Source organism: Spodoptera frugiperda, chromosome 7 (genome assembly GCF_023101765.2).
Source record: "Spodoptera frugiperda isolate SF20-4 chromosome 7, AGI-APGP_CSIRO_Sfru_2.0, whole genome shotgun sequence".
Classification (NCBI taxonomy): Eukaryota; Metazoa; Arthropoda; class Insecta; order Lepidoptera; family Noctuidae; genus Spodoptera; species Spodoptera frugiperda.
In genome coordinates, this window is record NC_064218.1 from 196,122 (window position 1) to 220,933 (window position 24,812).

General features: G+C 38.0%; 3 protein-coding genes across 5 annotated transcripts; 2 read left to right on the forward strand and 1 right to left on the reverse strand.

The window, feature by feature from the left end:
• Positions 1-22: 22 nt before the first annotated feature.
• LOC118266454 (cholinesterase 2-like) lies at positions 23-15,718 on the reverse strand. 2 transcript variants are annotated; one of them, XM_050694748.1, is made up of 4 exons: positions 15,479-15,718; positions 10,761-11,203; positions 8,999-10,272; positions 23-6,886 (listed from the first exon to the last, which is right to left on the reverse strand). In XM_050694748.1, the coding sequence occupies exons 2-4, from the start codon at positions 10,953-10,955 to the stop codon at positions 6,718-6,720; spliced, it is 1,638 nt and encodes a 545-aa protein (XP_050550705.1). In that variant the 5' UTR covers positions 10,956-11,203; positions 15,479-15,718; the 3' UTR covers positions 23-6,717. The 2 variants fall into 2 exon arrangements, with proteins under 2 accessions (XP_050550705.1, XP_050550706.1); XM_050694749.1 differs by having other exon boundaries at positions 15,475-15,718.
• Positions 1,197-6,584, forward strand: LOC126910850 (uncharacterized). The gene has a single exon (XM_050694737.1). The coding sequence runs from the start codon at positions 1,197-1,199 to the stop codon at positions 6,399-6,401; it is 5,205 nt and encodes a 1,734-aa protein (XP_050550694.1). The 3' UTR covers positions 6,402-6,584.
• A 2,983-nt stretch (positions 15,719-18,701) lies between the features above and the next one.
• On the forward strand, positions 18,702-23,105 carry LOC118266364 (juvenile hormone esterase). Of its 2 annotated transcripts, none has more exons than XM_035579781.2 (4): positions 18,702-18,786; positions 20,378-20,705; positions 20,887-22,166; positions 22,376-23,105. In XM_035579781.2, the coding sequence occupies exons 2-4, from the start codon at positions 20,526-20,528 to the stop codon at positions 22,557-22,559; spliced, it is 1,644 nt and encodes a 547-aa protein (XP_035435674.2). In that variant the 5' UTR covers positions 18,702-18,786; positions 20,378-20,525; the 3' UTR covers positions 22,560-23,105. The 2 variants fall into 2 exon arrangements, with proteins under 2 accessions (XP_035435674.2, XP_050550661.1); XM_050694704.1 differs by lacking the exon at positions 18,702-18,786 and adding an exon at positions 18,833-19,041.
• The last annotated feature ends 1,707 nt before the right edge of the window (positions 23,106-24,812 follow it).

A 24,812-nucleotide genomic window follows, 5' to 3' on the forward strand; every position in this document is an offset into this window, starting at 1 on the left:
CAGCCCTACCGGGCCTCATCTGTTCTTGAGTCTACTTGCGAGCGGGTTCGTACCCCATCCAGAGGGGTCTGGGAACTACAGTCATGATGTCTATCACCAAAGCTTATCACTACATCGGTATAATCTCAGTCTATTGTATTAAATTAATTAAAACTATTGTACTGGCACCGGCACATCCAGCTACACCAAATTACTTCAGTAAAATTTCAACATTATTCCAACTGTTGAAGCGCCTCTTAAATTGTGAATAGCAATAAGACATAGTTTGTAAGATTTAATTATAACATTTGTAACAGGCGCTTAAAGTCCCTGACCTTTGTTAATTTAAATGTCATGTCATTCACTTTTTTTTTTTATTAAAACTGCACACTGCAAGCTACGTTCCTGATTTTTTTATTCCCGAAATATTCTACTGAGCTATCACCATTTTCTACATGGTCCGTACGAGCCGGATGATCCATCATCTACAACCAGCAAAGTGGAATAATCTAAATATTGGATATTTTGGAAATTGGAGTTAATAAGTACCAGAGTGAAGAGGTGACGAACACGTTTTGGAAAAAGTGGATTGAACAACGAGTGAAATCAAACAAGAAGTGTTAAAGCCAAAGCATTATAATATTAATTAAATTCACCCAACACTCATAATAATAAATCAGGTAATATAGGTAATTAACATAGGAATTAAGTAGCGATTATAAGAACAAAGAAAAGGTTAGTAACATATTTATACATATTTACAAATTATTTACAACTTTATACAATTTATTTACAAGGAATTATGTACAGAGCATTAGATTAAAATATATTTTGTAAAATAAAGTTAATATGTGCTTAAAAATACAGTACAGTAGTGTTAATGTTTACCTACATTAGTTAACTTTTTATTGTTGATTTACAAAACATTATTTATTCAAATTAATCTTTACAATTACATAATTGTTGCTTTGTATATCCTTTAAAACGTAGATAAAGTAATTAATTTGTTTGTTACATTATTCATCAGAATAGTTAACCTTACCTACCTACTTAACTACGGTAGTTCATTATAATTTGCAGTGAATGTTTTGTTAATAATTCATCATCATTGTTGCTTAGTTTCATTATTCATAACATTAGGTATTTTTGTGACATATAGTTTCGTAATTTAATATTATTACTGTACAATTTCAGGTCTACGACACCCTCCTTTCAAAATGACTGACGTTAAAGAACTTAGAAAAAAGCGAAGCAGCTATAAAGGAAGATTAACTGTATTTTCAACGTTTTTAAACAAATTACAAGATTCCACAGTAAGTCCGTCTCAGGTAATGGAGTTGCAATTGCGTGTCAATAAATTAGAAGATTTATACAACGAATTTAACGAAATTCAATTACAGCTAGAATGTATGTGTGAAATTGACGCCGAGGTACTTGAACGAACCTCAATCGAATCTCAATATTATGAGTTAGTGGCTCAAGCTAAAGTCATGTTAAATAAATATTCAAAATCTGAACAAGAGGAAATAAAATCAACCACTAGTAGTAAGCGTCAATTCATCAAGTTGCCCACCATACAATTACCGAAATTTTCAGGTTCCTATAACAGTTGGCTTGAATTTCGCGATACCTTCACTAGTCTCATTCACGGCAATGACGACATAGACGAGATAAATAAATTCCATTATTTGAGATCATCGCTGACAGAATCTGCTGCTATCGTCATACAATCAATCGAGTTTTCTGCTCAAAACTACAACATGGCATGGGAACTTCTATGTGAGCGATTCGATAATGAAAGATTATTGATTGAGAATCACGTTACCGCATTATTTAATATCGAATCAATCGCTAAGGAGTCCTCAACTGCATTAAAGAGCATCGTAGACAATGTCAACAAAAATATCAGAGCGTTAAAAACATTAGGTGAACCTGTTGATAGTTGGGACACATTACTTATTTACATAATCAGACAAAAACTAGACACTAAAACATTCCGAGAGTGGGAGGAATATAAAGGGCGTATTGATAAATCGAAACGAATCACTTTTGATCAGTTCATTGAGTTTATGCGTAATCGCGCTGAGTTAATAGAAACACTGGAAAAATCACGTCACTCCACAGATACACACACAAACACAAAACAAAACACTAAAATTAAATCCTTTGTAACGACAGAAAACATTAGTAGTTCATTGTCACGTAGTTGTCCAAAATGTAAAAGCGATCATAATCTCAATTCATGCCCACAGTTTTTATCACTAAGTGTCAACGATAGAATGTCCTTACTGCCTGGCTATAAGCTATGCTATAATTGTTTGCGTCACGGTCATTATCCCAGCAATTGCAAGAAATCAGGGTGCAAAATATGTAAACGCAAGCACCACACGCTTATTCACAACTCAGATTATAAACCTGCTTCAAGTAAATCACCTGGGACTACTGATAAGGCTAGCGCTGAGTCATCCTCCAGTGCCGACACAAACAATAATAATCACGTTGCGCTCTCAGCTAATATCTTCGCACAATCGCATACGAGCAGCACAGGTAACATTTTATTGTCAACTGCATTAATTAGGTGCTACGATGTTAATAATGAGGAACACATCGCTCGAGCGCTCCTTGATTCTGGTAGTTCGGCTTGTTTAATGACGGAGAATTTATTTAATAAGTTACAGCTGCCTTACTTGAATACAAACAAATCTATACAAGGTATTAACAATTCTCTGTCGCATATTAAAAAAATGTGTCGAGTACACATTAAATCGTTGCACGAATCATACTCAAACGACTTAACTTGTTTTGTCTTACCCACAATTACAGATAACGTTCCCGCTCGACAGGTACACGTAAACATACCTTCAAATATTCATTTAGCTGATCCGTATTTCCACACACCTGCTTCTATTGATATTATTATAGGAGCTGGCGTATTCTGGAGTTTATTAGGATCAGATAAAGTCTTATTAGGTGATGGGAAACCAACACTTTATCAAACTAGACTAGGTTGGCTAGTTTGTGGCCCAATTAACGGCGGCTATGATAATAATTCAATTAACTGTAATTATGTTAATGATTGTTGCGAAAGTTCTTCGTCTTCCAGTTCGAATGAGTTGACTGACATCCGAAACCAATTGACGCGTTTCTGGCAGCTTGAGGAAGTTGGCCGTGATGCATCAACTTATTCAGCTGAGGAGCAAATGTGTGAAGAACACTTTATAAAAAACACGACGCGCCTGTCAGATGGCCGTTTTTGCGTTAAAATACCGCTGAAGGCATCTACGGATATTTTAGGCGACTCATATCATCGTGCAAAACGATGTTTTTTGTCATTAGAGCGCAGAAATCACAAACAACCTTCACTCGATAAAATGTACAAAGACTTCATGACTGAGTATATTAATTTAGGTCATATGTCAGAGTGTCACATTAATGAAAATTTACAGTCATATTTCATTCCTCATCACGGAATCCTGCGCGAAAGTAGTATCACAACCAAATTACGCGTTGTTTTTAATGCTAGTGCACCCACTACCTCTGGAATCTCTTTAAATGCAATCCAAATGGTGGGACCTACCGTTCAGGACGATTTGACTGCAATCCTTCTTAGATTTCGAATGCATAAGTACGTCCTTTCTGCTGATGTTGAGAAAATGTACAGGCAGGTGTCTGTACATCCTTCAGATAGGCACCTGCAGCAAATAATTTGGCGTGATAATTTTAATAACACTTTTAAAACGTACCAATTAAATACGGTGACGTACGGCACAGCTAGTGCACCGTTTCTCGCAACTAGGTGTATCAAACAAATCGGTCTTGAATGCCAGGATAAAAAAGCCGCGGAAGCCATTCTTCATGATTTTTATGTAGATGATCTGCTGACAGGTACTGACGTGTTTGAGGAAGCTCAAATGTTGCGACATAAGGTGACCGATGCTCTTGCGTCTGCTTGCATGCCATTACGGAAGTGGAAATCGAACGAGCCCTCTTTAATCTCAGAATCAACTGACGAGTCTTATTTCGAGTTCCACCAGCCGGGCGACACCTGCAGTAAAACACTAGGACTTAGTTGGCGAACTGACACAGATGATCTCTTTTTTCCTATAAAGGTTCCCGACTGCACGGTAAATACTAAGCGTGGCATGTTGGCAGTAATAGCACAAATTTATGATCCTTTAGGGTTGTTAGCACCGTGTGTCGTGAGCATGAAGATGTTGCTTCAAAAATTATGGCTAGACAAATTAGAATGGGACGATCACTTATCACCTGACATTACAGCAATATGGGCAAACACAATTAAAAACTTACCGTGTATTCACAATTTGCGGATAGCACGTCGGGTAGTCTGTGACGCATACAAACAATTTGAATTTCACATTTTTACCGACGCTTCGGAGCAAGCATACGGAGCTTGTTTGTATGTTCGCAGTATTAATGAGCAGGGTGATGTCGATGTGCGATTATTTACAGCCAAAAGTCGCATCGCTCCTATTAAACCGTTGACTATACCGCGATTGGAGCTCTGTGCTGCTGTGCTTGGTGTACGTTTGTACCAAAAGGTTGTTAGTCACCTTCACATTCAACCGTCTAGTGTTGTGTTTTGGACCGACTCCATGATAGTGTTGGGTTGGCTTAAAATGTTGCCTATAAAATTAAACACTTTTGTTCGCAACCGTGTTGCCGAAGTTTTAGAAATATCCGGTACGTGTGGTTGGAGACATGTATCGACCCACGACAATCCAGCCGATTTGATAACACGCGGGGTAGAACCGACCGCTATGCAATCACTGGACTTGTGGTGGTTCGGCCCATGTTTCTTAAAATGTGACAGTTCTACATGGCCACCCATTTCTATAAATACTCAAAATCTTCCAGAACTCAAACCTAATAATATCTTAGTTAATTTAGCTCAAGAAAGTCATGCTACTGGAGATTTAGTTAAAGGAGTAATCGAATTCAATCGATTTTCTAATTTTAGTCGATTACATCGTTCTATTTGTTATGTTTTACGTTTTATCAATCTTTGTAAACGCTGTTCCTCAATAAATACATCCTATTTTACTGCTCAGGAATTACAAGATGCATTGAACTTTACTATTATTCAATCACAAAAGGAGTCTTTTCCAGAATATAATTTATTACTAAATAATAAACAGTTACCTCATAAGAACAGATTATTAAATTTAAATGTATTTTTAGATAATAACAAAATTATTCGTATAGGAGGTCGTTTACACAACTCAGAATATTCTTACACAAAGAAACACCCAATTTTGATACAGTCCACTCATCATTTCGCTAAACTTTTATTTCAATTTGAGCATATTAGATTAATGCATGCAGGTCCTCAATTATTATTAAGCACAATACGAGAGACCTACTGGCCCCTTGGTGGTCGCAACTTAGCGAGAGCCTGTTGTCGTCAGTGTGTTCGGTGCCAGCGAGTAAAGCCTCGCACAATTGCTCCTCAGATGGGTAATCTCCCACTCAGCAGACTCTCACCAGCTGACTATCCCTTCCAAAACGTAGGCGTTGACTACGCAGGCCCTATTGCCTCGGCTAGTCGTCAAGGCCGTGGTTGTAGATTGGTGAAGGTATATATAGTACTTTTCGTATGCTTCACAACAAAGGCCATTCATTTAGAGTTGGTGGGTGACTTGACGAGCAACAATTATTTACAAGCTTTACGCAGGTTTATGTCTCGGAGAGGAAAACCTCTCAATATTTATTCCGATAATGGAACTGCTTTCGTAGGAGCATATAATGAAATTGCTGAGTTTTTGAAGCGCAATTGTGACTCCATTTCTGATAGTGCGGCTCAGGATGGTATAACCTTCCATTTTATACCTGCTTACGCTCCGCATTTTGGTGGTCTTTGGGAGGCGGGTGTCAAGTCGACCAAGTATCATTTACTCCGAGTGTTGGGCAATTGTAATTTAACTTACGAGGAGCTTAACTCCATCCTGATTCAAATTGAGGGCATTTTAAACTCTCGACCGCTCACACCACTTTCGTCGAATCCTGAGGACCTGTTACCTCTCACTCCTGGTCACTTTTTAATCGGACGGCCTCTCACCTCTCTTCCTGTCAAGGACTTACGGGATCACTCCACCTCTCACTTGACGCGCCATCAACGCCTTGAGCAATTGCGGCAGCATTTTTGGACGAGATGGAGCAAGGAGTACGTCTCAGAGCTGCAGCAGCGCGTGAAGTGGCGGACCGGCAACGACAGCCTGAACCTGGACACCCTCGTGGTTATAAAAGAGGATAACCAGCCACCCATGAAGTGGAAGCTGGGTCGCGTTGTTGCACTTCATCCTGGCACAGACGGTATAAGCAGAGTAGCCGATATCCGGACTGCAACCGGCACTGTTAGACGGGCATTCTCTAAGATTTGTCCCTTATTGGAAACTAGCTGTTGAAAGGCAAGCTTTCAACGGCCGGCGGCATGTTGAAGCGCCTCTTAAATTGTGAATAGCAATAAGACATAGTTTGTAAGATTTAATTATAACATTTGTAACAGGCGCTTAAAGTCCCTGACCTTTGTTAATTTAAATGTCATGTCATTCACTTCTCTTTTTATTAAAACTGCACACTGCAAGCTACGTTCCTGATTTTTTTATTCCCGAAATATTCTACTGAGCTATCACCATTTTCTACACCAACTATTACAAAGTTGAAAATCTATTAACAGCATGTAGTATAGCTTGATGTGAATTTGTACTAATTTATTCCTAGTTATTGAGTTCTCCTGTACAAGGAGTAGGTTCGGTTCCAGAACAGCAGGCCTGCATCATCCCACACCGGTGCCACGGAGCTGTCCTTGTCTATCACGTACACTCGGGGACGCTGCGCCTCTGCTGGCTCCCACCGCGGCAGGATTGAAGATGACGATGGTGTTGGGTCGCTGGAAAAATAAATAAATAGAACGTTAGAAGAAGCTAGTGCACCACTATTCATGAATAATGTAACACCTATTTTTGCCAGTTATGGTCTAAATATTTTTTTTTGTTGGGAACTAAACCCAAAACCAGAAAGACCAGTTGGATAAGAATTAGATTATGTTTTTAAGTCGTAAATTAATTGATAGAATGGATGACCTAAAAAGATAAACAGACCTTGAATTTTCTTTAACTTTGAAAGTGAATAAAAGCATAATGAGTAAAGGAAATTATCGTAACAAAATTATAAAAACGAATATATACAATAATTTAGATCCGAACACAGCTATGTGGGTCTCGGCCAAGTGCCAATCATATAAAATATTCTTTCATCAAACGCAAGTAGCGAGCGAGCGGTTGCGAAACACAGCAGCAGTCAGCTGCGCGGTAATTCAGACATTGTGTTCATCTCGTCTCAACTATTTGTGAATACTTTAATACATAACAAATGCTCGCTGCACGTGAATGCATTTCATCTTCGTGTTCCTTCGTATTAAAAACAATTTGTGTGGATTACACCCACCCAAAACATAAATGTGAAAGGCTGCCAAGTTCGATAATATTGGAATGCTTCGCCTATAAAAGAAGTGAGATCTAAATAAGTACCAAGTTCCATACACAGACCTCAGTTAAAAATGATATAACAAGTTGGCAAGTTTTCACACACTTTGTTATAAACCTACTAAACGCAATGAGTCAAGTATATAATTTTCTATTAAAACTTGCCAAGTTATATCATTTTTAACTGAGGTCTGTGTATGGAACTTGGTACTTATTTAGATCTCACTTCTTTTATAGGCGAAGCATTCCAATATTATCGAACTTGGCAGCCTTTCACATTTATGTTTTGGGTGGGATTTCATTTATTTTTGTAAGGTTTATTTTCTTTTTTTCTTATTTTACTTTACTTTGACTAAATACAAATCTTCGTAACGAATTTTAAGTCGGTACGACCATTGGAAGATATAGATATTTTTTTTGTTTTAGTTCCTTAGGGGTATGAATTTACACCTTCATTATTTTTAAAACCGACTCACACTTGGCCATTTTCAGATTTTTTCCTTTACCTTGACCTAAAGACCTACCTCCATGCCAAATTTCAAGTCAATACGACCATTGGAAGTGGTCTAGGTTTTTGATGAGTGAGTCAGTCAGTGAGTGTATAGTAAAAATAGCGATTTTCTGACGTCAATATCTCAAGACCTACAATAGGTACATTAATGAAATTTTGTATTTTAAATAAGTAAGTAGATCTCGACAGATACTAGAAATTTCATATGCGTAGATAAAATAGATTTTGAGTTATAGGTGGGTCGAACTTGGCCCGAAATGGTTCGTGTAATATAACCCACGGCCGGTGTGTCGGTTTTTTTGCTCGAACTTGGCGGACACACTGCCGTGTGTCTAGATCTAGCGGTATCGTACGATGTTTTGTTTCTATTCATTTTCTTATGCAAAGACTAAGTATTTTAACAAAACGATCTGCCCCCATAGATAATTTTCAAATCTTATTTGGAAATGACTTGAATATGAGTCTGGCTACTAGGAAAACTTACTGTTTATTCTAAAGTCGATAAATCGATTCATGGCCGAAACTGATAATCGATTTGCATTACTTCTGTTGAACTTCTGTCAAAAAGCTAGATTAATATCGATTTTATTATTTTTAGTCAACAGCTAGAAAATAATGAGCAAGAATTTGAATCAACTCTTTAAAAATACAATATTTATACAGTTTTAGTTTGACACTGAGCCGAGGGTCACGCATTCTAAGCAATCAAATAGAGTCGGAGTGTAAATTGCAATCGGTTGGGCAAGGTCAAGAATTAAGTATATGTTCACTGGTCGAGGCTGGAGGTAGACAGACCTTTGGAACCTCTTTATTGTGTAGCCAATTAATATTGGTGATGAAACTGATATGACACATATGAGTGAGGCATGTGGGGTAGGACTTCGTGCTAGAGTTGGTGAATCATAACGCGTGACCTCATAAACTCATAGTAACCGATTTGTTATAGTAGACTTGGCCCTTTTACTTAGAAACTTGGTAGGATATTACAACGTATACGTCGACTTACCCATATTTGGCAAAGTTGGTCCATAATGTGGTAAATTTTTCAATGAAGTCCCTTTCTAGATGACCATTCAGTGTCAAGGAGCTGAAGAGATAGAATATTTCGTCAGCATGAGTAGCGCCCGGGGTTTTGCGGAACCCAAACGCGAACTTGGAGAAGTTCAGTAATCCATCGTAGCTGAACTTATACGCATATACTGCCTTGTCCAGCGTCCGTAGAAGTAGGTCTATGGTGGCAACTACCGGGTATGTGATACCCACGTCTCCCTCAAATCGAGCCAACTTTTCTAAAGAAGAAATTTCTGTTGTAAACTTCTCATCTCCCATGTATAACTCACGCACTTTGTCCGCTGTTTCCTTTTTCTCTTTATCAGAAGGAAATGTTAAATCTCGTGGTAATGCTTTAAATAAATCTAAGTTTGCGATAGTAGTTTCGTTTTCTTTGCCAGCAAAATATAAACCCTCCGCGTCGTTGAAGCCAACAATGACAGGCACCTTGTTGTACTTCCCTCGCGTGATCAGGTTGTAAGGACTGTCGGGCAGGAACTGTTTCACTCTGTGTATTTTCTTTTCAATGCACGGCACGAAGATGTTCTGCGACTGCACAATGTCACCTTCTTGTCGTGGAACTCGGTATGACAACAGGTCCTCAGCGGTCATGTTTGAGAATAATTTGTAAATCTCGAGAGGGTCTCGTGTCGTGTGGCCCATTTCTTGTGCCAGACGAATCGCCGTCTCTAGCGGCTCAAATTGTAAGGCCCAAGGTGCCAAGCTGGAGCCACTTTGCATGATCGCTTTGTTAAACAATCCCTTAGACATCGGAGATAGTAAGTGATATGAAACAGAGGCAGCTCCCGCGCTCTCACCCAATATTGTTACGTTATCTGGGTCTCCTCCGAACGCTCGAATGTTTCTCTTCACCCATTGCAGCGCTTGCACTTGGTCTTTTAACCCCATATTACCGGGAGCTTCTTTGATACCGAGGCACAGGAACCCAAGTACTTCAACTCTGTAGTTGACTGTGACTAGTATAACTCCATGTTTGACTAGGAACTTTGGGCCGTAGATGAAGGGGGAGCCCGAGCCGTCCCTGAACCCTCCGCCGTGGATGAACACCATGACAGGCAGGGCCTTGCCATTGGCCTCGATAGGAGTGTACACGTTCACAGTGAGGCAGTCCTCGACCCCCATGATGCGGTTGAAGAACCTCTGGTTGCACCTGATGTGCTCGTTGTGGGCGTCGAACTCGCCCTCCCACGTTGGATTTGGTTGTGCCTCCTGGAATTGAAAGGAAAGTAAATGAGTAACTGTAGTATAAACTTAGTCTTTCGAGAACTAGTCTCATGATGAATTCAACATAAAATAGACTAGCGCGAGACTTCATTAAAAATGTATTCCGACAATTAGTGAGGGGTTGACGTGTAGTGTGATTAGACGTGGCGCGGTGCCGCGGCAATCACGAGTAGATTAGTGGTGTTACGTGCGACGCTCATCATTAACGCGCGGCATTAGCGGCCCTTCGCGGGAACTATTCCACTGTAATTGTTTCTCGATACTGCTGTGGCTGCTACTGACGACCCATCGAGGAGTGGACGACCACATGTGATTATTAAAAAACTGTTATTTCATTTCACAGCATAATATCACGCGTTTGTCTAAGAGGTGAAAGACACGTGGTGACTTGTGGCGAGCACTGTCTCTGTTGTTACTCAGATTTATAAACCGGTTCTTCAATACATAGTTCCAACTAGAAAAAAGACACTCACCTGAAATCTATGTGTAACAGTGGCGTACGGTATTCCAAAGTACTGCAGGTACGTGCCGTCGGGAGCCACGGTGCCGCGAGCGACGCCGCCGCTCAGCTGCACCGGCGGCGTCGGCTGCGGCACCAGTGGCGCCACCCACAGGGAGATCAGCACCACCAGCTTCACACTCGACATCGACTTCAAGTAGTTCTTCATTTTTTATACTTATATCTTCAACATTGATTCAAAGGACAATGACTCTTAAAACAGCAACATTATAGTTGGTAATCGTTTTATAATTTCTTTTAGATCCAACACAGCATTTTAGGTTCTAAGGTCAAAGTTTCATTAAGGATGACTTTACACATACTATGTAGAATGTAGATATCTACGACTTGTGTAGTTGTGTGACTGGCTTCACCGGTGTCATGGCAGCAGTGAGATTTTCCAAGTTCAATGATGACCTGTAAGTAGAGAGAGAAGAATGGTTCATGATAGTAATAAAGTAGAGAATAAATAAGAACTTACTTAAATGAGCTTTACATATAAAGTTACTAGCTTTTGCCCATGGCTTCGCTCCCGTTCCTGTGAGATAAAAAGTAGCCAATGTGTATGTGTTATTTTATTCCAGATCATATTCTACCTCTGTTACAAATTTCATCTAGATTCCTTCAGCCGTTTTGACGTGATTGAGTAACAAACTATTTACTTTTATATTATTAGTGAGATATTAGTTGGTAACTGGGTAAACGAAAGGTTTTGATCTGGTCGTGAATCACATCCAAGATTTAATTAATCTCATCACTTTACGCCTATACTATGAACGAGGCATTTTTTGCAATAACATGAAACTAAAACATTAACTCGTGCATTCGTCGGTAAAATCCCATGTGGAACGTTAGTTAGTAACTACACAATACAAACAAGCCACTGGTAAACTCCAAAGTGCAAGAAGATCTCGGAAACTGCAATCCTGAGTGACACAGGTAAATAGCAATTAAAATGTACCTAATAGCTTCATTTACGTCATTAGCTAGACAAGTGGCATGATCAGACATTATTGCATAAATACCAGCTACTATCGAACTGTGCGTGTCTTACAATGCACTGTAGTATTATTGTAATTGCTTGCTGAAACAACTAGTTTCGACCACTGAAGGGGTAATTAGGTTGAATTATTGTTAGTGAAGACGATATTTTCGTTTATTTGGTTTGATTAATTTATTAAATGGACGAGTAGAAGAAAAAGACAAAGGCTTGTCAGACAACTAAAAAAGATTCAAAGTAACTTGATTAAGAGCTTGAAGGAGATAATGATGCAACGTCACGCCTTTTATCTACGAAGGGGTAGGCAGAGGTGCATATTACGGCCTGTAATGCGGTTATACAATGCACACCCACTTGTGTTATAAGTCCCATGTGAGACTCCCAAGGGGGTGAGCCTATTGCCATACACTGGGCACAATTCCAAACTTCGTGTTACTAATGAGAAATTATCGGAAAACCGAAAAAAGGCCCAGCAATACTTTAATCAAACCCGAGACCAATTGTCCGGCAGTCGCACTTGCGACCACTCGACCAACGAGGCAGTCAATGGTAATCAATCGGCTTCAGTCGTTTCAATAACACTAGCTCCCTACTTTATTATTTTTGAACGATAACTAATTTTTATGTAGGTATAGTATATTAGTTTCACATAGAATAGGATGAATATCCAATTACATGCAAAGTCATTGTAATAATCAATGTTGTATAGCCAAATCACATAAATTGATTTGAAAATAAACATCATTACCTTTGAGCATAAACTAAAATCAGTCTTAAAACTTGAAGTACACTAATGAAAATCGTCGTGAGCCCTCAAGTAGCTGGTATTAGTTAGTGAGCGACATTATATAGGAGAAGAAATTCTCTAAAATGAAATTAATTGGATAATTATAGAGCGACGTCTGAGTGCGCCGTAATGACTTGTTTATATTCAGCAAGGATCTTATTAACTTATTGATAATAAGCTCATTGAGACAGCCTCTTCACGAAATCAGATTATTTTGGGAAATTATCGCTGTATTTTGAGCTTTATTAAAATTTCCATCGTTTTTACTCCTATGTGTGTATAATACGCTTGTAGCTAAGCAATGTGAAGTATGTGAGCCTTCGGGTGAACGATCCGATGCCGTTTCATTATAATGTATTTATTTCTACGAATTTCAATATCGGAATAGTTTAGTATTTATTAAGAAGAATATAACCATAGGTGGTTTGATTTTCTAGAGGTTTTTGACATGTCTAGGTACTTGTAGTAATTAGAATTGAGAGTTTGAGACAGAAACTGTTTATACTTTAACGCAGTACTTAAACATTGGAGAGAGAAATATATACAATGTGATAGGGGTGGGACTTCTAACTCAACCCTATCACATTGTATACATACTTAAAAACCCAGTTTATTTAAGAAATGGAATAACGTCCTATAATTAACTCCATCGATTTTTAGAACACCCTCTTAAATAATAAGATCTTACAAAAACAACAACGCTTAATTTGCTCGCAACGTTCAATTCTCCAAAACATTATGATAGCAACTGACAAAGTCACGTCCAAAGACAAGTTCTTAGTACACCAGCAAGTCAACCTACCACAATATCTGATCTTTAATGGATTTTGAACTTCACAGTTTTGTAATAAAGTCGCGAATCAGTCTGTACCGGATTAATTTCAGTAAGTATGTAGGTATATTCAAGTGCTCCCGTTATGTTGCTAACCTGTTATTTTGTGCATAAAACCTGTTCTGAACGTACTGTACTTCCAATGACACGTCTCCGGACGACCAAACGAAATCATGCGCACACACATACCGTAACAAGAACAAGAACCCACTTATTTAATAAATATTATTGCAATTTGGAATTATGGTAATTTGGAACACGGGTAGATTATGGTGTGGTATAAAACATAGGGTGAATTTTTATTCCATGGTAACACGGGTATAATTGCTGGCAGATACTAGTGGCTGATATAGGTGCTGTTTTACTGACAGTTGACTGACAATTATTTAAGAAAGTACGTCATAATAATGTCAGTGACGTACTTCGACACTGTGAAATAAGCCCTAAATTACTTTTCGACATTTATGTTATAAGTCGAGGAGATAGTAGTTTCCGTAGCAAATGATAAATTTCCGAAAATTAAAAAGAAACACTTGATCCCTTGCTCAGCAGTCGCAGTAAGGCCACTTGATCAAAGTAGGCAAATGAGAGTACATGTGTTTAAAAAAAATATCATAATTCAACTTTTTACTTCGCTGTAGTCGGGTAAATTATGTAATAATAACATAAGTCATTATTATAATAGTGTGTGAAAAGTGTGATTGTGTGTTTATCTTGATCTCTGTAACTAAATCATTTAATAGTTTGGTGCTAACAAACAAAATATAAACTAAGTTGAATGTTCATCTTTTATTCATACATAATTTAATAGCGTTTTTATAATAGTGGAACAAGTTTTTTAATAGTGTAGGAAATGTATATTATGTTTTAATGGATTTTTTGTTATAATGTTTTTAAAATATCGCGACTTTATTACCAACAAAATTAAAAATTCTTGTATAAAAAAATATAGTGTAGGAAATAAAAAAGAAAAAAACCGTGAGTGGCTCCATTTCTTTATTCCCAAGTGTAAATAAAAAAACACTTAAATAAACACATTTTTCTGCTTTTCTAATCATTATTGTTGGATTTAGGACCTTGGTCCTATGGTTTAAAAGTTTAATCTCCTAAGTACATAATAGGTATCATCATATCACGTGACACACAACTACCTATACCTACTTCAAAGTGCAATGACCTTAACTCGAAACAACAATAGCAATTCAAAACCAGTTCCAACTTCTTATAAATAAAGTCTAAAATAAATATTAGGTCTAATTTTTTTAAACGTACAAATTTTTAATTCGTGTTGTAATTGGAAGCCTTAGTGGTGTGTAATACAGATTATCATATATTCTAATAAATTAGTTACATTTGGAAATCTGCCTTGTTGGTCGAGTAGTTGCAAGTGCGACTGCTGGACATGGGGTCTCAAGTTCGATTGCCCGGGTCGGGCAAAGTGTTACAGGACATTTTCGGTTTTTCGAAAATTTCTTAGTAGTAGCATGGGGTCTGGAATTGTCCCCGGCATATCGCAAAAGGCCCCTTTTACATACATGTGACTTATAACACAAATGGCGCAAAGTGGGTGTATATCGTACATCGTACGTATTGTGCACCTCGCCTATCCCTTCTGGGGTAAAAGGCGTGATGATACTACTACAACTACAAAAATATTTAATGAATGAAATTCTGCACTTCTCGAGGTAAAGCAGTGTCGTGAGCATTGTGTAGTAACAAAACACGTGTCAAGGTTTTGTATTAAGATATATTTATATTGATGTTATTTTACAGGACTGTCTAGTAAATATATGAAACAAATACTTAGTTTAAAGTATTAGTAAGCTATGTAATTTATCTTTTAGGGCTATATATAGTTATATACATTGAAAGTAAATAGACTTCGTACTATTTATTTACTATTTGACACACACCACACTGTACTGGCACCCAGCTGATTTCATTACAATATCTAATCAATTCACTATAAACCTTATCACAAGGTCGTAAGGTACCAATCAAGTTGTTTACTACCGGCGTCTATGACATTGTTATTCCAAGCACATGGGTTTACTATTTAACCTACTTACTTACTTTTCCCTCGATGTTCCGTAGTTGACGACACACAAACGGATAAATAAATAACTAAACAACACTTTTTTCTCACAATTGAATATGACACTTGTTTTTATTGTGTTAAGGTGTAAATTAATTTGTTTTTATGTAGTAATTAATGTTGTGATGGTTCGTTTCTCGTGTGTTCGACACGTATGCGCAAACGACTGATCGCTGCGTGAATGCGTACGCGCAGGTTACCGGCCGGCTTTAATATGTGACAGCTATTAAATAACGGATACTCTAATACTTAAATGAATCTCGTTTGTTTCGTGGAAAATAACGATATTAGATATATTAAGTTAACATAACTATTTGCAGAAACTCAGTGCTTGATAAATTATCTTACCATTTATCTAGTAATTTTAATACATAGTCACATATAACACATGAAACCTACATACCTAATCATACCTAATCTATACCTAATCTAAATATAATTGTACAATAATTTTATTGTAACTTTCGTGAGACATAATAAACAGTAGCAGCGCGACAATCGCCGCGTCGTGTGTCGCGGAATACTACTCATAAATGTGAGCCTCTAGCATGGCTTGAAACTAGTCGAGTTCCTCGTCAAACAGTTACGTGAGTAATTGAACAATGTTACATACAGACCAATAATATAATTTATTTTTCTTGCTCAACTAAGGGCTATAAATATAAAAGATATTATAGGTACATTGTAAAATAATATAATAATTATGATTTACACCATAACATATGAATGTGTAATTCAAATGTTTATCTTATCTTGTCTACGCTAAAGTTTAAATTACTACGGATTAGTTAACGATTGAACTCAGTTTGAGCCGGCATCGTGAACTTGGCACCTATTGGGTATCAGCAGTTATTGCAAACTCATCGTGAATATGAAGTTTATTGACCTCGTCTCGAGTATAGCCACATATAGCTTTATGAAATATGCCATTGGTTACATTTGATCTTCTGGTTATAAATACGACTCTTGAGAAATATACCTAATAATAAAAAATATTTTTCTAGTAAATAATCCGTAATACTTTACATTTCGTTAAAAGTATTTTTTGAAGTTTTCGATACCTGAAATCCTGTTAATGCCTTTTATGTTATTTAATGAAAAATGTTTAATGTAAAAATAAATAAAAGAAAAAAAAATATAAGATTTATGGAGTAAGTTACATGACATGACTGAGGGCTTAGTAAGAGTTTGTTGCACGTATTTTTTTTTCGCGGTAAGCGAAAGAAAAATTCAGATTAGCCAGCTCTAATGAACCAACCAATAAGATGGCTAAACGTGGTTTCGATCTCTTTAAACGTAAAACAAACTCGCACTAAGCCCTGTAATACAAGTTAATTGATAACAAATAAAAAAAACACACACAATAAGGGTATAGTCTGTGGCATAGGTCTCTGCTTACTACTTCACTGTTTGTAGTCTTTAATGAACATTTTTTACACTCATATAATAACTTGATGTTCTACGTACTTGAGATAACTATGGTGACGGTGGACATAGCACGATATATGTAATTAAGTATACCTATACATAATTACAGTAAAACTGTCGCAATCATAAACTGGACTGACAAGAATTCATTAATTACACATAAATATAGCTTAGTCAGGCTTGTTTTTGTGTGTGATTGTAGTATATCTGTAAGTTTTTATTTCAATAAACATATAATTATAATGCTGCATGCTAAAAATAAGAACTAGATCTGGATTTGAATCCTACACTTATTAGAAAAAAGATTAAGTATAAGGCATTGTGTTGTTACAAAATAACTAGTTGTAATGTGTGCAATTATCTGCATGTACAAAAAAATAAATTACTGTTTTTTTTCGTATAATTGGCTTTGAAGTCATCTAGGAATTATTCTTCCGCGTATTTATATATTTTTATAACCGGTAAACGAGCGCACGGATCACCTGATGGTAAGCAATCGCCGTCGCGGCTGAAACATTACGTTACAAGTTCGTTGCTGGTCTTTTGGTGGTTAGGTTAGGTTAGGTTTGTTAGGGAATGGGGGGTAATTGGGCCTCTGAGAAAAGAGTTTTTTACATTCTGTAATAATTAATTCAATTTTATAATTAAATAAAATACGGTACAAAGGGCATCAATGGTTAATGTACACATAATGTATTGAGCGTATTATTTTATAGAGATTATTTAAATATAGGCCACTGATAGCTGCTATCTAATCTGCTTTGTTAAGCAAAAATACAGTTCGTATCTGTATGTAGATAGTAGGTACAAATGTAGCGGAAACTATGTGGATTTATTGTTTACAGGAAATGTCTGGTATTATGTCTATGTATTATACTCAAGTTTTTAAAACTGGTTTAATAATAAACATTGTTTATAGTATAACTTTTGTGATGCAAACTAAATTAATTATTACTATTTAACGAGGAGCTCGACTAGTTTCAAGCCATGCTAGAGCCATATTCATGAGCAGGAGCGCGACACACGACGCCGTGACTGTCGCGCTGCTATTGGCTAAAACTTTTAAAGAAAATATGGGAAATTCTTGTAGACAATTTATTTTTAGTAGTTAGGTACACTTAGAACTAGTATTGTATTATATTAAAATCAGGTAAAAAAAGGTTGTAGTAGTAGATACCTATCTACCTTGAGAGACATAATTACCAGGCCCCTCCTCCTCCAAAGAAACATTACTATAACATTCCGGACTTTGTACCGATACAAAGTTCAATATTTGATATGATTGGACTTTATACTGTATTAATAATAAATTAGCAACAGGTTATCTAGCTGACCTCATCGACCATATTCGCGTGATACGTAAAAATATACAGAACATGTACCATGTAGTGTCATGTGTCAAAATATGAGGAACATTAAATGAAGCCTGACAATAATAAGGTATCAAGTATCAAATTAGATAAATTATATAGGCAAGTGTCTAAATAGGATAATCTACAATTGGGAGCAAAAATCGAATTATAGCGTTTTTATAAAGAAACCTCTATAATTTACAAAAATCAAAATTCGTTTCACGACAAAATTCTCTCATTTTAAAGGTATGTAATTAAATTGTTGGCTTTGGCTCTCGATTTATATTACCTTAATATTATTATTGCGAACTGTATAACGTACTTAATCAAACTGTAATTACAAACAAACATACAAACACACTGTACATTAACATACAACATTTCGTCCTGAGCAATTATGTCATTTGTCTGTATTTCACGTTTGACGGTAACACAATAGCATTGGTTTTAAGAATGAAGTGTGTGGCGGGAGCGAGTGCGGCACAGACGTGTGTTCATCAATAATTGTACATAAATAATACATAATAATAGTAATAGTGTGCGTGTGTGTGTGTGTGTGTGACCTTGACATCTATCCTATTACTATAGTGTCTGCGTCTCTTGGACTATGCCACAGTCAGCATATGAGTGATCCATTTTATCAATAACTGTGTACAAAGTTACCGGCAATATTTCTATGAGTAATCAATACTTAGTTGCGGATAAATGGGTTTAAACTTAAGTGTAGCAATTATTTTAATGATTTAAATTGTGATTGGAAGGTATTTGTCGGTCTGTTATGTATGTGTGTGTCTATATAGAAACATATACATATACACTTCCTGAGTATTTGACCTTAACATTGGCTTATAGTTCACGGTAGATGTTCCACTCATTGCTAAACCAATTTATGTTGCGTAATATTATAGCAGCAGGTAAACCTACTCTAATCTATCACTTTTATCATTGAATTTTCGACTTTAATAAATAAACACAATAAAGTTGAAAATCAAACTTAGAAACGGATATCTTGACTTGCCGGCTTTGCCTTGCGTATATTGATGCCATATCTAGTGCTAGTAAGTTCCACAGAGTTTAGTTCGCGTTACCTGTGCGATTTGCGAGCGTTCCCTTGACATATCGATCCCTGGCGATGTATTATTGATGCGATTAGCGCGGGGACGGAGATTTCCCCTGCGTGGTGGTCGGTACACGGTGGCCCACTGGTCGACAGCCGAGGATAACTTCTCACATCTAATTGGTAGGACTTGTGTAGAACGCAGAAGATTATAGAAGTTAGAAATTCGAAATATATAAACATTTTTATTTATTGCGTACTAATACAATATGCTAGAGGCATAAAAAATCTACTTATAATTAATTTAATAGACGACCTAGATTATAAATCTTTGTTTGATTGATTATAAATCTAGGTCTTGCTGTGGAATTATTTTTTTATAATAACGCATTGAGTTTGGATAAAATTATCCGTGTTTCCTTATTGCGCTTTTAAATTGATAGTATTAAATTAAGCTAGGATTATGATAGCGAGCGATTAGGTACAAGTACGCTGATTACCTCGATAGATAATTACTTGTTCTTAGTGATCTATTATCATTAATGACAAAAATAGCAAACATTATCCTTGTTTATGAAGAAAAAGAATTTGTAATATAGCTAAAACTAGCTTTATTTCTTTAAAAAAAAAAAATGATGCCCCCTCTATTTCCTCCCGTGTCGTGGGTGTGTTTATAAACATACACATAACATCCAGACCGAAACAAAAAGCAACTGTTTTTGTGGATCGCAAAAACAGTTGCTCCTTGTGGGAATTGATCCCACTATACGTTCAGCGGCAGCTGGTTGCTCAGCAATCGCACCAACCGCAGTCGATTGTTGATTGTCTTCAAATCAATGTTCAGAATGTAGTATTTTCATTGAAGACGATGCAAGTATATACTACACAGTACACCTATGTAAAGATATTATGTCTAACGTAGATAACGTCGTGACATAATTCTTTGATATGGTATCGCTAACAGCTGTAGTACATAACTTTACATAAGTAGTAAGTACCTATAGTTAGTACAGAGAGCAAAGTTCTTCCATTTTTTTCAGTTGTTCGTCAGGATTGACACGAGTGGAACGTGTAGTGGACTGTGGAAAGAAAATAAAATAGCAAGAATGGATAGTTGAGTCAAATTGAGTGAGATCAAGTGTGTTGTAGTGAGTTGATAAATAATAATAAATTATAAGTAGTGCAGTGATGTCGGTGTTCAGTGTAAAGTGGTTGGTGCTCTGGTCGCTGTGGGCTGCTCGCCTGGTGCGCCAGCCCACCGTGACCCTGCAGCTCAGCAACGGCCCCGTGAGGGGGAGCATCTCCCCTGATGGCTCCTTCAGAAGTTACCTCGCCATACCGTACGCTAGTGTTCCGCATCGGTTTCAGGTAAGTGGTACAACTAAATACGATATTTTTGTAAGAATAATGTACGATGCTCATTTCTTTTACTTATTTGCATGACTACGTTAAGTAATGTACTGTACGTGGCGTTGATCCTTCGTGATTGATATGAACTGTTACTGCAGTAATATGTTGTAGTAAATATTACAACAAGATTTTGTTCCAGGCTCCTGGCCCAGAACCCACGTGGGAGAGTATTTATGAAGCCATCAATGAGAATGTGCGATGTACGCAGAGCGTGGAGGACTCCTTCACAGTCGGTACTGCTGACTGCCTCTCCCTGAACGTGTTCACTCCCATCGACGCCAGCCCCGACTCCAACCTGCCCGTCATGACGTTCATCCACGGAGGAGGGTACTTCAAAGGTTCAGGGAACATGATCTTCTACGGGCCGAGGTACTTAGTACCCAAAGGTGTGATCCTTGTCACAATCAACTACAGACTGAACATACAAGGGTTCCTCTGTCTCCGCATCAAAGAAAACCCTGGCAATGCAGCAATGAAGGACCAGGTCGCTGCACTACGGTGGGTGCGCAGGAATATTAGGAAGTTTGGTGGAGACCCCGATAACGTCACCATTTTCGGGGAGAGTGCTGGAGCTGCGTCAGTCTCCTTTCACCTCTACTCTCCAATGTCGAAGGGACTTTTCCACAAAGCAATTACTCAGAGTGGATCAGCTTTGGCTGCGTGGGCATATCAGTACAAACCAGTGTACCTGGCCAGTTTGTTGGCCAAGGTGATGCTGTACGAGTCTCAGGATCCACACGAGCTGTACAAGTACTTCATGACAAAGTCGGACGACGAGCTCATCCTCACCAGGGTACCGAGGGCAGAGGGCAATACTGTCATCTCTGAAATATTATACACACCGTGTGCTGAAATACCAATAGAAGGAGAAGAAGCATTCCTCACGGAGCCACCATTCGAACTGCTGGAGAAAGGAGCGTATAATAAAGTTCCACTTATAATAGGAACTAACAATGAAGAAGGTTTATTGATCATCAGTATGGACAACAGCACAATGGTACCTCGGTTGGAATTCGAAAAGTCTTTGCCAAAGAATTTGGAGATCCCAGACAAGAAGACTAAACAAGAGGTGGCAGCAGAGTTACAGAAGATGTACATGGAGGGAGATGATATATCCATGGATTCTATAGTGAAAATATCGAGATGGTACGGGGAGCCGAATTTGAACTTCCCTTCGTTGGCTGAGACGGAGATGCTGCTGAAGACGTCTGATCAGCCAGTCTACAACTATTTCTTCCAGTACTCGGGCTGGAGGAACATCCCTAAGATGTTTCTGCCAAAACAAGTGAAGGCGGCGGCTGGTGCCACTCACGCAGATGATCTCTTCTACATGTTCTCACACGAGATTTTCGCTTCGAACTTCGAGATGAAAATGATAGATCGTGTGACTACCATGTGGACAAACTTTGCTAAGTATGGGTGAGTATACGTGTGTATGTAATCATTGTGTATGTGTGTGTGATTAGATGAATGACACAACAAAATGCGAGACCTTGTATCGGTGACGTTGCCTTGGATGTAATGATCTAAAGTAGTATTTAATGATTGCTGAATAAAAACAGCACTAGTATCACCATTAAGCCACTTGATAATATTCATGTATCATAGTCCTTAATTATTATTTCCAGGGATCCTACTCCCGAAGGGTCCAGCCTCCCCATAAAGTGGTTGAGGACGAACAGTTCCACCCCGACCTCCCTGGTGATAGACGAGGAGTTCCACACCGCGCCGCTCTGGTACAACACCAGGGTCTCCTACCTTCGGGAGCTGTACTCCAAGTTCAGGAGAAAAGATACCAACATTGTTCGATAGCGTAGTTATCTAGAAATTATTATTTAATTTTTAATTGGTATGCTGTTTACCTAGTCATGTTTGTTTACTAAGTAAAATAATTTTAAGACTTGGTTGTGAATTAAGTATTGGGGATTAATATTTTGATATTATTAGGGAGTATAAGAAAGCGAGAGATGATTAGCAGACGCCATAGCAGAATTAGTTCCCGCCAACGAGCCGAACTACCGCCATTTGGCACAACTAGGGCTCCTTTATCTATTGACCTCTGCTCGTAAACTGAAGGGACACTCGAGTGCATTCTCTAATTAGGGCAGCCAGGACCTTCCGAGGGTCGACCAAGTGGAACTTTGGACATTCCCCGACCAGGAATTATTTATTTTATTGCCGGAATGAAAAGTCACCGATGCGTTGAGAGTTCCTTCAGAGAATGTCTTGGGCTTTCATTAATTTTAAAACTCCATTAAGGAACGTTGGTTTGCATTAAAAAACAAGTTCCATTAAAATGTTCATGCATTTATATTGTTCAGCGAACTGATTTAGAAATTAAAATCGTTTGCCGATAAACTGTGTCTGAATATTCTCTTTGTTTCTGCATTAATCCCGACTGAAAGCGAATCGAGAGCTGCCTTTAAAAGCGAAACATAAACCGTGTAGCACTAGAGACTCGGTAATCGGCAATCTTAAAACCGTAGGTACCAACGGAAACTAAATTTCCGGTATTTGAGAAAGTAAGCCGCTTACCGTGTCGGTCTCTTATTAAAGCTCGCTTGAATGGGGCTGGACGAATGAATGAATGTTTGTGAAACTATCCGGCTTAATCTTGGACCCTTTCGTACACCCGCGCCCGCGCCCCCGCGCCCATGCGCCCCCGCCCTAAGCTGCTCTGTAAATACGCGAAATGGTCCCGGAGACACATCGCCGTGTTTGCTATTGTTTGCTATTTAATGAGAAACCTTTTTAAAAAGTTAATGGGAATTTGGTGGCTTTATGGCTCCCGTAATCTGGGATTGCTTGAGATCTGACAAGTTTGGTTCAGTTCACGCGTTGCGCAGATTACAGGCTCCGCCGACTTCTACAGATCCTTCGTTTACTCTCAAAACGTCTTGTAAAGAAAATTGCTAAAGAAAATCCGTAACTCATTTAGCAAGTTTATGAAACGTGGCCTTAATTCTCAACTTGTTTAGGTTTGTGTAAAATATTGCCGTGACGAGCTAGTTGGACACATTTTCAGCGAAAAAACAAGTTTAGTCTGAACGAGAGGAAATATTGCGCGCTTATAAAGTTGTCGAGTAATTTTATAAAGGTTAGCATTAGAGATGACTAATTTCGTTCGTTATTTTGTTTTGTAAAATGAGTGAAGCGAGTCACGGGTTACTTAAGTTTTGATTTAGTTATTTTAGAAGATTATAAGGATGGTTGTTATTCGTCTGTGTAATGTTGCGCTTTGTTCATTGGGCAGTAACCTACCTATGTGTAAAAGTGTGTCACAAACTGGACACGGAAATAGTTGAACAAAAATGCCTTAAAATAGAGCGTATCCCTGAAAATACCCTTAATTCCCGGTTCCGAGTACTGTTTACCATAATCCTGTGTTATCGGGTGAGCGCACACGAACATATTTGCGACCACTGCGCGGTAATGGGACATCGACGGCGGCCGCTGTGTGCGCACAGCTTTATTTCTATATAGTGACAGGTTGGAGGGGGGAGGGGACTCAAATGTTACGGAACTGAAGGTGAGCTTATGGTGAGTTGTTTATGTGACTGCAATAAAAAAATCCATGCAGGTAGTATGTAATAGGTCTGGTTTGTCGATTCAATAAGTGCTTGACGGGTTCTAAACTTCTAATAGTAAAGTGACTACCATCCAACTTGTAGATTACCTCTTTTTTGGGTATAATCCTAGGTTTATATAGATAATTTGTCGAAAAAGCTCAGTTCTGCACCATACGCCGTTAAGACGCTCGAAAGTGATCAAGGACCCTCGATTGTTTTCGGGTAACGTTCGAAATTGACCGAGTTCTCTATTTCGATCACTTGATCTTGTGGTTCTTAACTGAAAACGTCACTACCGAGTGAACAACAATGCAAGGTTCTCACAGAATATTTCTTCATATTTTCCTGGACTTTAAAACAGACTGGGCTCAGAGTTACAAGCGTTTCAAAAAATAAATCTATTTACATTTACATTTATCAATCAGCGATAAACATAGTGGCAGCAGCTGGTGACCTGATAATAATATGTACGTACGTACTTACAAATTAATCGAAT

Bases quoted from the DNA above. Each gene is read 5' to 3' on its own strand.
- LOC118266364 (XM_035579781.2), top strand. From the start codon at position 20,526: ATGTCGGTGTTCAGTGTAAAGTGGTTGGTGCTCTGGTCGCTGTGGGCT. The intron at 20,706-20,886 runs GTAAGTGGTACA...ATTTTGTTCCAG, and splicing joins GTGTTCCGCATCGGTTTCAG to GCTCCTGGCCCAGAACCCAC. The intron at 22,167-22,375 runs GTGAGTATACGT...TATTATTTCCAG, and splicing joins ACAAACTTTGCTAAGTATGG to GGATCCTACTCCCGAAGGGT.
- LOC118266454 (XM_050694748.1), bottom strand. From the start codon at position 10,955: ATGAAGAACTACTTGAAGTCGATGTCGAGTGTGAAGCTGGTGGTGCTG. The intron at 10,273-10,760 runs GTGAGTGTCTTT...TTTCAATTCCAG, and splicing joins CTGTTACACATAGATTTCAG to GAGGCACAACCAAATCCAAC. The intron at 6,887-8,998 runs GTAAGTCGACGT...TTATTTTTCCAG, and splicing joins ACCAACTTTGCCAAATATGG to CGACCCAACACCATCGTCAT.
- LOC126910850 (XM_050694737.1), top strand. From the start codon at position 1,197: ATGACTGACGTTAAAGAACTTAGAAAAAAGCGAAGCAGCTATAAAGGA.